Genomic DNA, 14817 nt, shown 5'->3' with positions numbered 1-14817 from the left:
TCTAACCCTAGATTACCCTTAGTTTCATCTCCTCTGCTCACTAATGTGCTGCTGCACAGATCTAAAGGAAGTCAAGAAATCTAAGGAGGGATCATTAGAAATGTCTGTTGTAGTCACTTGATTCTTTGTAACTTTGCCATTTTTTTCTCTAGCCCATTTTACAAATTAGGAATTGAGGCAAACAGGGTTAAATGGTTTAACTGGTGACATGGAGCTACTGTCTGAAGCCACATTTGAACTCAGGAAGGTGAGTCTTCCTGACTCCAGGACCAGCACTCTATTCACTTTGCCATCTAACCACCCTTCATTAAAATTATATGTTTTGGGGGGCAGTTAGATGACACAGCGATAGAGCACCAGCCCTGGATTTAGGAGGACCTGAGTTCAAATCCAGCCTCAGATACTTAATACTTATCTAACTGTGTGACCTTGGGCAAGTCACTTAACCTCATTGCCTTTTAATGATTGTACATCTTCTAAGTATTATTCTATATTTCTGATCAAAATTGTTTTATCAGCCCCTAATTGAGGTTTATAAGTCTGAATGTTAGCCTCTGCCCTCCAAGGTCTTCACCTCTCCAATTATAAATATGAAGGCAGGCTCTGTCTGTGTGAAATAGCCTGTTTCCCCTCTAATTGCATCTGCAAGTTTGGCTTTCATAGTTATGGAAACAATCAGAGTAAAAACCATTCTGAGCAGGTAGGAAACTAGGTTATCTAGATAAGAGACTGAATAAATTCTAATACTTATGACATTTTGGAAAGGGAGAAATCCTAGTGTTCTATATGTCTATATATCATATATAATAACAACATAAAATATCAAGTCAGAAGACAGTAGTCCTGTTGTTAATTGGATCTTTGTCAGTTCTAACATACAACAGACTTTATGGATGGCCTAGAAAATCATAAAGTAAACAATGACACCTTTTCACAAATGTGTAACCTGATTGGTTGGCTGCCAAAATTTTATGTTCTTTTGTTAAATTTCTATAAATATTGTTTATTCATTAAACTCTTGGTTGGTATCTGTAATGATGTCATTCATCCATGGCTTTTGGTAAGATCCTAGAGAATAACTTCTGTTACTTCATTTTTAGCCTAAGAAAATTAGGGTTAACAACAAAAATATAACCTATATCAGATAACTCACTGTCTTGGGAAGGGATGAGAGACAGAAAAATAAAGAACTCAAACTCTTACAAAAAATCAATACTGAAAACTATGTTTACAAGTAATTTGAAAAAAATTTAATTTTAAAAAGGAATATATACTTTAATCTCAACAAGCAGTCATTGTGGCAAATCACTCCTTTTGATGTAGTAGGATTCATATTTCCAAGTGAAAACTCATGGGTTCTGACGCTAGAGATTTATTATTAAAAAGTCATTATCACACAAAGAAAGAAAGAGGCAGGTAGTTAAATATTCTTTAAAGGACACATGAGTTTTAGGTGAGATAGTTTAAAGATACAAACTAGCCCCTGATTAACCTGCACATAGAAAAGGGGCTAGGTAAAAAAAAAGAACAAGACATGTGCCAAACTCCCTTTCAATGTCCCTCAAGGTCTGAGGGAGTGTGGCTATAGGATGATCCTATCTGATTTCTAGAATGTCACACCTCCTATAGCAAACTCTCTAATACAAGACCCCAACCATTCCCCAAACAATTAACATTCCACTGTATAGGTCAAAATTAAGGTCAAGGGGGAAACATTTTAGCAATGTAGGGATTACAAAGATCAATTCTCAATATGTAAATATATATATGTATATATGCATACATGCATATATTACAGTATTTAAACAATTTAACAATGCGGAAAGATTACAAAGTTTGTTTCTTTGTTATGCTATTTCTCAGTGCCCATAATTCCCTGAATCACTTTGACTCTTTCTTAATTGATACTACACCCCAATCTTATTCCCCCAGAGGCTGTTCCAAACTATCTCTTTTCTTCTCAAGCCTCCCTTGCCTCTCTCTCCTATTTGCCCCCCTCAGCTAAGAACTTTGCTTCATACTTTATGGAGAAAATAGAAATCATCTGCCATGAGCTCCTCCTTCTGTCCGCTACATTTTAAAACCTGATGACATCATCCCACATTGTTTTCTTTAGTTCTGATAAAAAGATGGTGGTACCATGTGCATGAATATCATTTCTTCTTTGGTCACTGGATTACTCTTACTATCATATCTTCAATCTCTCTTTATCTAAAATTATCACTTCATCTACTAGAATTTCTGCTGTCTACAAACATGTCCAAGTCTCAACTATTTTGGGAAAAAAAATCTCCTTTAACTATTAGGTTATATATCTTCATCCTTTCACTGTCAAATTCCTCTAAGGAGCTATTTATAATTGCTGTCTTTATTTCCTTTCCACTCACTCATCCTTTAACTCCTTCCAACCTGACTTCTGACCTCATCACTCAACTGAAACTTCTCTCTCCAAAATTACCAATGATCTTTTAATTGAGAAATCTGATGGCTTTCTTCTAAATCTTTCAGTGGCATTTGAAATTGTTGATTGGCCTTTTTCTCTATTTTCTCTTCTCTGAGTTTTCAAAATAATTATTTTCTTTTTCTTAGTTTTTCCTCTTCTCTATCTGACCATTCCTCAGTTTCCTTTTGTGGTTCTTTATCCACATCATTGCCCTCTAACTAAGAGTGTACCCCAAGGCTCTTGGATCCTTCTCTCTTTCTATACTCTCTCACTTGGTGACCTTATCAACTCTCATATGCTTAATTACCATTTCTATGTAGATGACTAATCTCAAAGCAGGGTATGGAACTTTGGGCACAGTCACCCTGCTTCAGTCTCTCTCCAGAATTTCAATCCCACACCACCAATGAACAACCTATTGGATACATCTAAGTGAATGTTCCATAGGCAGCTCAAACTTAATATGTTCAAAACATAACTCATTATTCACCTCTTCAAAACTTCCCCATTTCTGTTGAGGGCACCACCAACCTCCCAGGATCAAACTTTGTTAACCTTGATTCCTCACTCTACATCACCCCATAAATCCCATCAGTTGACAAATCTTGTCATTTATCTCACTAGAACATCTCTCAAATCCATCTCCTTCTTACTCACATGACTGCCACTCTAGGTCATTTCCTGTTGTGATAGTTTCCTAATTGGTCTCCTTGACTGACTTCTCTCCCATCACCATCTTCCATACAATTACAAAAATAATTTTCCTAAATTTCATATCATTCCTCTTTTTCAATTAAGTCCAATGGTTATCTATGACCTGTGGAACCAAATATTAACTTCCTCTGTGGGGCATTCACAACCTGACTCTAATTTACCTTTCCAGTCTGATTCTCTGTTATTTCCTTTCTTCTACTTTTTGGTCTAGGCAAACCAGTCTTCTTATTGTTCCTCACATTTGACACTCCTTCTTCACCTCTACCTCACAGAATCTCTTTTATTCCTTCAAAACTCATTCTTTATTTTTTTTAAAAATTTAAATGGGCGGTGGAGGAGGAGGGAGGAGCACAGCTAGGTGGCACAGTGGCTAGAGCACTGATCCTGGAGTCAGGAGGACTAGAGTTCAAATATGACCTCAGATAGTTGATATTTACTATCTCTGTAATCTTGGGCAAGTAACTTAAAGTCTTCTGCCTTGCAAATATGAAACTAAACAAACAAAAAAAATTAAACCTGGATTTTTTGTAATTTAACTTTTTTGATTAATTAAATTCTATTTTCTTTCCTTCCCATTTCCCTCTCCTCATTGGGGAAAAACAAGCAAAGGAAAACAAACCCTTGTAATCAATATTCAGGAATCACATTTTGCATGAAGCCTTTCCTGATCTCAAAATTGCTAGTGTCCTCCTTCTCAAAAATTACTCAATGCTTATTACTATGTGTGTTCTCCCCAATTGAATGTAAGCTCCTGGAGGGCATGGAATCATTTCTTTTTTCTCCTTATACTTCCAGCATCTAGAATGGTACCTGGCATATATTATGTAATAAATTATGATTGGTTGATTAAAACCCTATAAAGGCCAAATCCTTCATGAATACAATAGAATGTTAATAATTGATTTGTTGTCATAATGCTGCCTACATTACTAAAGTTTACTGTATAGTTTCAGCAAAGACAGAAGTGTGGTTCTATGGTGATCTTACCAGGGAATTCCCAATGGGTCCACCCCAAAAATAATATTCTCAAGTTGAGGTATCCTTTGTCCCTATTGGGTTCAAACTGAAACAAGGACTTCTGAGTTTCAGGATGGCCCAGTGCCTAGCTAAACTGGGGTTGGGCAAAGAATAAGGAAGAGTGGTAAAGTAAATAGCATGAGAAGTGAGGTCAGTAACAGTAGGGTGGAGATAAGACAGGAAACTGAGGAGACATAGTTTTGACTCCAGGAGTGTCCCTGATTTGAAAGAAGGAAGATAAAAATTGTTATTTATTGGATTTGACTAAAGACTAAAGATTCATAAGATCATAAATTTAGAGCTGGAAAGGCCCTTAGAAGCCATGAATTTCAACCTTCTCACTTTATAGATGAGGAAACTGAGGCACAGAAAGCATAAAGTGACCAGTCTATTGTTACATAACTAATAAGTGGGTGAAGTAGGATTTGAATCTAGTGCCCAGTAGGAGTCCAGGAATCCTAAATTTACCAAGTCACTATGTCATCCTCATTTATGATAGTCAGGGGTAGGAGCTGGGATTGCAGAAAGTCATGAAAGGAATAAGGTGATGAAGAAGTAGTTTCCCCCATGAGAAATCCATCTTCTTAGAAGTATGATGACTGTAAGCATTTCATCACTCTATAGAAATGATGTTTGGCAAGAAGTTGCTGAATTTAAGCTGGTTTTCTTTAAGACAACACAAACATGTTCAAAAACAGAAAAAAAAAGGGGGGCTGGTGGTAAGGAAGAAACAAATTATGAGAAAAGGTCCCTCAGGAAGCAGGAAGGAGGTGAGAAAAGCTCAGGAACTTATATTTTTCTGAGAAATTAGGGCCTATTCATCATGACCTCCCTCTTCTGTACCCAGGTACTCTTGACTCCAGGGCCAGCGCTCTATCCACTGTATCACCTAGCCGCCCCCCCTCTCCTTTCTTCTTCAACAGATAAAGTACACAATCATCACACTTATTTTCTTAGGTTTTGTTTTTTGTTTGTTTTGTTTTTTTTTGCAAGGCAAATGGAGTTAAGTGGCTTGCCTAAGGCCACACAGCTAGGTCATTATTAAGTGTCTGAGACTGGATTTGAACCCAGGTACTCCTGACTCCAGGGCCGGTGCTTTATCCACTACGCCACCTAGCTGCCCCCACACTTCTTTTCAATCTTTCAATCTCTCCCTTAAAAAAGGGAGAATCTGTAGCTCCTGGAGCTGAGGTTGGGACCAATATCAGTTTTTTTCAGTATTTTATCCTTTAAATGCCCCTGTATTCTTCCTTTTCCCACGAACTGATTTCTTTGGGATCAGTTGTGCTTTTTTTTTTTTTTTTTTTAGTTTTTGCAAGGCAAATAGAGTTAAGTGGCTTGCCCAAGGCCACACAGCTAGGTAATTATTAAGTGTCTGAGGTCATATTTGAATTCAGGTACTCCTGACTCCAGGGCTGGTGCTTTATCCACTACGCCATCTAGCTGCCCCTTGGGCTATTTTTTAAGTTAAATTTTATAATAAATATGTACAATCAAGGGAAGTAAATTGACTCACTGGCTATGGTCAAAAAACATGTCTCATTCCCCATCCTGAGTCTCTGTCAGGAGGTAAATACGTGATTCTTTCTAGCTGAGTCCCACTATCCTATAAAGGGATACCCTGTCCTCTTAAGGTTAGCACAAAAGCCATACCTGAGCCGCGCATCTTCTAATTGCTGGAGGAGCTTGTTTCTTAGCCGGGCTCTAAGGACAGGCACAGATGCTCCCCTTTTGACTTCTAGGGTCACTGTGAAAGTACAATGCACACTGAGGTTGATAGATGTGTCTGGGTTGCTGTACAACTCTTCCTCGGACGATGGGAACTGATGGGGCAGAGAATAGAGACAAGTGGGGTTTAGGCAAAGTGATCCCAGGGAAAAAAAAAGGCTATGTTTTAGGAATGTATATCAATAAGAAAGAGAACATTTGTTTCCCCAAACTTGAGATGATGAAGAGGGCCATAGACTGAGTTAATTTTCCCACGTCATCCCCTTCTCTGAGGATGGAGCTGATGCTAAGCTTCAAAAAAAAAAAAAGATTTTGCAGCTTGATATACTGGCATGCTGGTCAATTCAGGGACAGGATTGAGAGAGATGCTTCCAGGAAACCTAACCAGAGACATTGTAGGCAAGACAGTAACCTAAGAAGATGGAAGGGAGTTGTTGGGATGGAAGTCTTTGAAAACCCTAAATCCATATAAATATGAATTATTATTATTATTATTATTTGTGGATAAATAGGTTTTTGTTAACTAATCTCTTTAGCTTGATTATTTGAACAATCAACTTTTTAAGCACTTGAGGCCAAAGGACCAGAACATTTTCTTAGACTTAATTACTTCATATATTCCCCTTCCTTAAACTACAGATAAGAGTCTAGAGTAGAGGGTTCTAGTTCTAGTTCTAACAAGAATTTTCCCTTAGACATATCACTTGAATTTTCTGAGCCTCAGTTTCCCCAAATGCCAAATGGAGATGATAACCCCTGACTTGCCAATCTTGGTATTTGTAAGAACCAAATGTGAAGATTCTTTGGAAACTTTAACTGTTCCTGCAGGTGCTTAAGTCCATGACTGAAGACCCCAAAATAAAAGGCAACAAAAGTCCTAGCCATTGTCAAATGGCTTAGCATTATATATAATTTTATCAGTGGGAAATGGCATTAAAGAGAGAGATTAACAACACTTGCTTTGCCACTGCATCCTTGATACCATAATGTTTTCCCAGCTGAAATGTTTCATTTGAGTTTTTTCCCCCATATAAGAACATAAGGTCCCCAAGAGCATGGACTAGCTTGTTTTTCTTCTCTTTTCTTTTTTTTTTAACTTTTAGGTTTTTGCAAGGTAATGGGGTTAAGTGGCTTGCCCAAGGCCACACAGCTAGGTAATTATTGTCTGAGGTCACATTTGAACTCAGGTCCTCCTGACTCCAGGCTGGTGCCCTATCCTAGATGCCCCAACTAGCTTGCTTTTCTATTGATATTCCTAGCACTTACCACAATGCTTTGCAAATAAAAAGTTCAGTAAATGCTTTGTCCATTAATTTATTCCTATACACCAAATGGAAAGTTGTTCATCATCAACATTACTCTTTTAAAATCCTACCCATTGTCTATGTCTTCAGGAAGGAACAGGTAGTAAAATTTGGACATGTCAGGCGTTTAATGATGTATAACACAAACATTATGTGAACTTGAGATGACTATAATATCTGTAGAGGACTGACAGGAATCCTGAAATACTGTCTAGTTGGGCTCTGACAATGCTAGTGAATGGATTAACATACTAGTCAGTGTGATGAAACTGCTGCTAGGAATATAAGAAATAAATGGAATGGCATAGAGATACAAGTTGATCTTTCTTAAATTCACCATACTAATCTTCTTGATATAGAGAATAGCAGAATAAATTAAATTATTTTGTACACCAATATGACAAGAAGGCAGCACAAAGGAATCGATCAGAAATGTCAAGATCCCACATATATCTCTCTGAAAAGACGTTGTGATAAAACAGGTAAATCATGTATAAACATTAAATGGACTGAATATATGAATACTTTCATAAGGCATAGCATTATTACAATGTGCAACAAAATTAGAAACATTTCACCAGTTATACAGAGAAGGGCTACATTTTGTTTTTGACCATATACCCTCAGGGCAGGAAAATCATTCAAAAAAACCAAAACAAAACAAAAAACTTTATTCCTTTTTTTTTTTTTTTAGATTTTTCAAGGCAATGGGGTTAAGTGGCTTGCCCAAGGCCACACGGCTAGGTAGTTATTAAGTGTCTGAGTTCAGATTTGAACCCAGGTACTCCTGACTCCAAGGCCAGTGCTCTATTCACTGCTCCACCTAGCCGCCCCAAAACTTTATTCCTAAGCTTAAATTGGATGAAGTAAAAAATGAAATAGAGAAAAAAAGAGCCTTAGTTGAAAATATTTACATAATGCAAACCTCAAAAATTGTATTTGATAAAAATTAATGAAAGTACCAGAACCAACATCTTAAATGATTTTGAGTATATTTATACTGAAATTCTGAAAAGCCCTTTTTGAACTTGATGGCATGATTAATGTTGTTGCTGTTACTGTCTGTCCTTCCTTCTGGAAGAAGGTCAAGATATCAGGGAGGTGATGTCATGATGGGAACAAATTCAACTAATGGATCAGTTATACCAAAACATTCCAAAAAGTTAGTATCAGTTATAACTATCATTCTTCTACAGTATTTGACAGAAAATGTAAAACTATTTCTATACTTGCACCCAGCTGCAAATGCAGCAGCCTTGCCATGATAAGAATCATTAAAAAAGAAACCTGAAGCTATCAAGGAATACCTTTAAGGACAAGTTGTCAAACACCACATGGCAGCAATGACCTGAGAAAGCTATTAAAGATTTATAGAAGATGATACCAAAATCTAACTGGTACATGGAACAGAAAATTGGAACACAATATCGCCCAATTGAAGACCAATTAAAAAAAGAAACATGAATAATAGAATTTCTAGAACAAAAATGTATCAGCCATCCAGACTCCTTTAATTAGCAATTGAAAGCATAAGAAATAAAGAAATCAGAGAGTAAAGATTACACTAGAAGAAGGAGGACATGGAAAATTCTTGGTAATCTATATGTGTGGCCTCAAGAAGTCTCATGTTACAAAAATACATAATGGCTCAAAAGAAACAAAAAGTGTACTGTTAAAGTAATGAATAAGAGGAGGGAACTGAAACTCTAGCTTCTCTTTAAGACTGAAAAATGGTGGAGTCAGAGTTGCGTAAAATCCATAATTATTGACTAAAACAATTCAGTGTCATCTTAATTATTAATAAAGCCTTAGCTAGCTTCCAATAAAACATAAGCCTGTTTCTATCTAGGATCAAAAGGTGACAACATTTATAATCTTATCAATTCACTTACAGAACTGTAAATTGACATAATAGATTTGGAAAATATACTAATAAAACAGTAATAAGCACAAAGTCTATCACCCTAAGGCAGTTAATGAAAGAGTCCCAGAATAACACTTCACTAAAAATAAGGAAGAGGTTCCACAGTTCCACAGCCCTCTTAGAGAACTTCATTAATAGCTAATAAGTCTACAGTTAAAATTTGGGATAAACAAACATTATTTCACCAACTATTAGATAGGTTGATTAAACAGGTATGTGCCATTGCACTTGTTAATTGTAACTAAAATATAAAGTCTATAAAATGCCTAAAATATAGAAAAAGAACCAAAGATCTATGGAAGATGACATGAAAATCTAGCTGGCACATGGAACAGAAAACTTGAACACAATATTGCCCAGTTGAAGATCAGTTTAAAAAAAAAAGCTACATGAAAACCATCAAAAATATATTGACAAAGTAGAATGGAGCAAATAGAAGAATCTAACTTTTGGGGGGTAAGAGAGAGGTTTTATGATGGCAATTCAGGACTAGATCATTGCTACCCAGAAATTAAAGAATGATTAAAGGTCTTTGCTATCAGAAATTTTAGAAGTAATTTTACTAAGATTAGTGACTAATGGAGCACATATGAGGAAACAGAAGAAACAATAAGTAGATTGTAAAATTTATTGCCTACTGAAAGGTAAGGTAGAATGAGATACACATTTTTGAACAGGGTCAATATGGGAATTAATAAACTTGTTTGCTTATTTGTTTTAAGTGTTTTTTTTCTTCTTTGGCATTTATGGGGGGGAGAGTTGGAGGGAGAAAAGTAAATGCTTGATCTTTGCAAAAAAAATTGATTAAAAATATTAGCATCTACCAAATATCTAGTAAGACATGACCAGAAAATTAGAATTAAACATCAGAAGCTCATAGTCTTTTATACATTGACAGGTAATCAACTGTCCTGAAACAGGACCATCCTCATAGATCAAACTGTTAACCACAATCACTTGGATAGAACACTAACCCATGAATTTTTTTTTTTTAGGTTTTTGCAAGGCAGATGGGGTTAAGTGGCTTGCCCAAGGCCACACAGCTAGGTCATTATTAAGTGTCTGAGACCGAATTTGAACCCAGGTACTCCTGAATCCAAGGCTGGTGCTTTATCCACTATGCCACCTAGCCACCCCTAACCCATGAAATCTTAAGAATAATGTCTTCAAAAGATGAGATCATACTGAATACTCATAATTTCCAAGCTACATGAAACATAAAAGTATTCAAAATACAAAAACCTAGAAGAGATCAAAATAATGTGGGAATAGAATAGTCAGTCAATAAACATTCATTAAGCATCTATCATATACCAGGCACTGTGCTAAGCTCTAAGGATTAAAAAAAAAGGCAAAAGACAGTCCCTACCTTCAAATCCAATATGAGGAAACAAGTTATATACAGGATAAATAAGAAATAATTAACAGAAGGAAGGAACTAGAATTAGGTGACTAGAAAAGGGTTTCTGAATATGGATATTTTCCATCACAAGTCTTTTGGAATTGTTTTGGATCACTGCTAGGAAAGGTAATATGAGAAAGCATTTTTGGCATGTGGGATGGCCAGAGAAAATGTCCAGAAACAAGGGATAGTGTGTTCTTGTTCCTGGAACAGCAAGGAAGTCAGTATCATTGGATTGAAGAGTATATGGTGAAGAAGAATAAGATTTAAGAGGGCTGGAAAGGTGGGAAGAAATCAAGTTATGAAGACTTTGAGCACAAAGCAGGATTTTGTACCTAATTCTGAAGGCAATAAGGAGCCACTGGAGTTTCTTGAGTAGAGGGGTAGGAGGTTTACATGATTGAACCTGCACTTTAGAAAAATCTCTTTAGGCCAAATGGAGGATGGATTGCAGTGCAGAGACTCAAAGAGAAGAGACCCACCTACAGGCTATTGCAATAATCCAGGAGGGGGATGAGGAGGGCCTGCACCAGTGTAGAGGCTGTGTCAGAATAGAGAAGGAGCATATTTTAGAGATGTTGCAAAGGTTGAAACCACAGGCCTTGTTGATTGAATAGGATGAGACACCTATTACCACTATTATCCTGTATACTACTGGAGTTGTGCTGTCAGTGATCCAACAGAAGATGTTCTGGCATCCAAATACTTTTATTCAAATACAAAAGGCCGTTTATAGAATATTAAATACAAGAGAATATCAGCAAATTGCTGGACGTTTTCTAACTGAACTGTATTAAAAAAGATGAGAATGAGAATAAAATAATGGTGATGATGATGATGATGATAATGATAATATATGGCCCTGCCTTTGGGGGAGTTTAAAAATTAGGGCATAAGAAGGAAGGATAAAAGGGTAACTTTGAGTTTTTACAAAGACACTGAGAAAGACATGAGGAGAACAAGGAAAAGAGGAATTATCACAGTTCTAGTGCTGCACTTGTTCCCTACCTATTCTTCAGGGGTGGGAAAAAGTTGCTGAACAAAAAGAGCACTAGATTCAGTGTCAGAAAGACTTGGGTTCGAATCTTGCCTCGGCTACTATCTGTGACCCCCGAGATGCCACAACTTCTCTGTGCCTCAATTTCTTCATCTGTAAAATGAAGGGGTTTGATTTGATAACATCTAGGATCTTTGTCTGGTTCTAAATCTAGGTTACTATGATACTTAGTATGTTCAGGAATGACATTCTGAAATAGCTGCCAGACTCTTACCAATGTTTCAGGACATACAGTGGAGATCAAGCTGATTTCTTCAGGAGGAGGGAGTCCTACAGAAAAAGGAAATGGAATGAGAAATAAACTAATCCCCAAAACCCTCTTATAGTGATGACTTTCCCAGGTGCAATTTTTAGGGGAAGGATCTAGTAACCTGGCATACTTGACCCATCAATAGAGAGCCCTTCTTCTTGGGGCTGGGAGCTTGAGAGTCAGCTTACCTTGAAGTGGAGAAACTGGTTTCCCCACATCATTTAAATGGGGCCTTTTAGGATGTCCTGTTGTGGGTGAACATGGGATTTCTTTGTGACTTTCCTGTAAAGAAGCCAAATTAAAAAGTCAGAATACCCATCCATTAGTGAAGGCAATCCTTCAATGTGGAATTAGGGGTGTGTGTGTGTGTGTGTGTGTGTGTGTGTGTGTGTGTGCTTATGCTTCACTAAATGGATGGCATTGTTTATTTCTTATTTTTGGTTGTTGCTATTTAAGTGATCTTCCAGTATATATTTAATACATAGAATTTTACCTGCCTCAGAATTAATTCATTGGTGACAAAGGAAGCATTAAACTTGTCACATAATTACCAGGGTCTTTTTTTCCCTTCTGTTTCCTTCAGTTTAATGTGAAGAGAAAGTTTAAAAAAAAATCTAAATTACCTAATTTGACCAAACCACCCTAACTAGTGGTTACCTGCCACCAGTGGCATTTGTATTAACCAAGGACTGGATGGACCTTGGCATTCTCAGAAAAAGACAATAATTTTCCTTTATTTGTTTTCATTGTTATTTAACAGAAACTGGGACAAGCAGAGAGATTTGGAAACACTGTCTGACAAACATTATCTGACATAGACCTGAAGAAGTATTCCTTTCCATGTAACACACAGATGGGACCAAAACCTTGCTCCAGTAAAGACATATGGAAACCATGCTAGGCAGCCTGTGGGCTGACATTTCTCTGTGCCATGATTTTTCTACTATCAGAACTTTTCTTACTATAAATCTAACAAGAGATTAAAGTTTTGATCAAAGCTATAGAAGGAAATCTGGAAGACAGCTAAGTTACTACAAAGCTAACAACTAGGCTCTCGGTGGATTCCTCACCCAGGGGTCATTCAGGACCGACCTCTGTGTTGGTCCTACAGTTACCTGGATGAGTCTACCCCTACTGGGGCCTTTCTCATTCAGCTGTTCTTCCCACCCCACCATTCTCCAACATAATGTCTTTCAGTCTCACCAGTTTGTCCACATTTGTGGGATTGACAGATTCCACCATGGAGACTGGTTGGGGGGTTCTCTGGGAAAAGATTAAGCAGAAAAACTACATTTGATATCATATGATAAGTGGAGAAAGGCAACAGTTCTTTAAGTGATTTTGTATCAATTACTAGAGTGGAAAAAGGAAGAGGATTGCTTTCAGGGAAATGACCTACAAGTAAAACTTTAGGCTCTTATATACATTCCCCTATCCACTCAGGGTCATTTCCAGGCCCTTTCTATATTCAGGGCCATTTCTTCAACTACAGCCAGTATCTGTCATGGTTCTTAGCACATAGCAGATATTGCTTGTTGACTGATACTCTGGACACCACTTTCTAAATGGAAAGTAAAATAAAATAGGGAAAAAATATGCCAGTCCCTGCTCCCACCCCGAGCATATTTATAACTTTTAGCTGGAGAGTCATTTCCAAAGGAAGGGAAAAGGAATGGGAAAGGTCCCTTCTCACCTGTGGCCTGAGAGGTTCAAAACCAATGTACTTGTCATTGGGATTAACAGATGAAATGACCTAGAGCAGAGTAAGAGGGAAAAAAAAGACACATTCTTGGTCAGATTCAGTACTCCATCCTTGGGCATGTCAGAATGGCAAATGACTGCTAATGTTAATTTTTTTCCTCCATAGATATTACTTAGCTTTTAACAACAAATTTACCACTTAACCTACTTCCCTGTATGAGTCTGTGACATTCATATTTTCTATAATACAGGACTGGGAATTCATGTTTCTGATGTAAAGTACTTTAGATACATTACTATCCTCCTTGTAATTAGGCCAAATAATAGAAACAGCTGGGGCTTCTACAGAAGAGAAGAAATAGACCTTTCTTACAACAATTTTCATGCCAAGGATCCAACACGTTGCCTTTTTCACATTGGTTTGTCTTTACTTTTTAGCAGTCCTTCCACATCTGATCCCATCCTACTTTCACTTCAAGGTCCTCACATTCCAACTCTTTCTTCACAACTATCTGGTCACAATACAAAGAGTGCTGGGTAAACTCAAGCAAGACTAATCACCTAGCAATAGATGAGTGGATGAAGATTCTCACTGGTTTCCCTGATTTATGAGTTTACTTGACTCTTGTAGAGCAAGATTTAACTTAAAGTGGGAAGAATTCTATCATGATTTCAGACTTTATTTTTATTTTAGAAACTGGCTCCTTTGCTTAGGACTAGGACCCAACTTCTCTCCTACCCTCCTTTCCTCTCTTCCTTCCCCACCCCCTTCCCTTCCCTCAATCTCCTTTCTTCTCAAGTCTCAAACTTCCAACATCATGATTCTCTGCTCCTGGGATTTCTAGGGTCACAATTCAAGGTCCTATTGATCCCAAGTCCAAGGATTTTTAGAAATCTAAATTAACTACCTGAAACATTAGCACCAAGCTTGAACTATGATTTCATCCCAGATGCTGATTCATCCAAGTGTTAAGAATTTACAGCTTCCAGAATCTCACCATAAACAAGATCCTAGAGACAGTATAAACAAGACTACTTTACCTTGGGCTTCCCCAGAAAATCCATGGAATTTAGCTGCTCTACATCCTTTTTCCGGGGGCGAAAGATCTCATCCTTGGGAAATTGCAAAAGGTCCAGAAAGATTCGTTTCTAAGAAGAGGCAAATAATTTCTGACAAATGACTTGATGATTTTAGGCAGGGCTTTCTCCACTTCTGTTAACTGCCAGAAGATTACAATTCTACAGAAATCTTTGATTCCTTAGTTTGGATGATCCTA

At 37.2% G+C, this 14817-nt stretch overlaps 1 protein-coding gene across 1 annotated transcript in view; it reads right to left on the bottom strand.

Moving 5' to 3' along the window:
- The window catches only part of NOXA1 (NADPH oxidase activator 1), a 44215-nt gene that overhangs the window by 6224 nt on the left and 23174 nt on the right, over positions 1-14817 (bottom strand). Inside the window, exons 5-10 of the mRNA XM_074210610.1 lie at positions 14582-14689; positions 13533-13592; positions 13043-13102; positions 12028-12121; positions 11804-11859; positions 5828-5997 (exon numbers count right to left, since the gene is read on the bottom strand). Of these exons, the coding sequence (XP_074066711.1) occupies positions 5828-5997; positions 11804-11859; positions 12028-12121; positions 13043-13102; positions 13533-13592; positions 14582-14689 (548 nt within the window). The remainder of the gene's footprint in view (positions 1-5827; positions 5998-11803; positions 11860-12027; positions 12122-13042; positions 13103-13532; positions 13593-14581; positions 14690-14817) is intronic.

Source organism: Macrotis lagotis, chromosome 1, assembly GCF_037893015.1.
Source record: "Macrotis lagotis isolate mMagLag1 chromosome 1, bilby.v1.9.chrom.fasta, whole genome shotgun sequence".
NCBI classification, from domain to species: Eukaryota; Metazoa; Chordata; class Mammalia; order Peramelemorphia; family Peramelidae; genus Macrotis; species Macrotis lagotis.
This window is presented reverse-complemented; position numbering and strand designations above follow the sequence as displayed.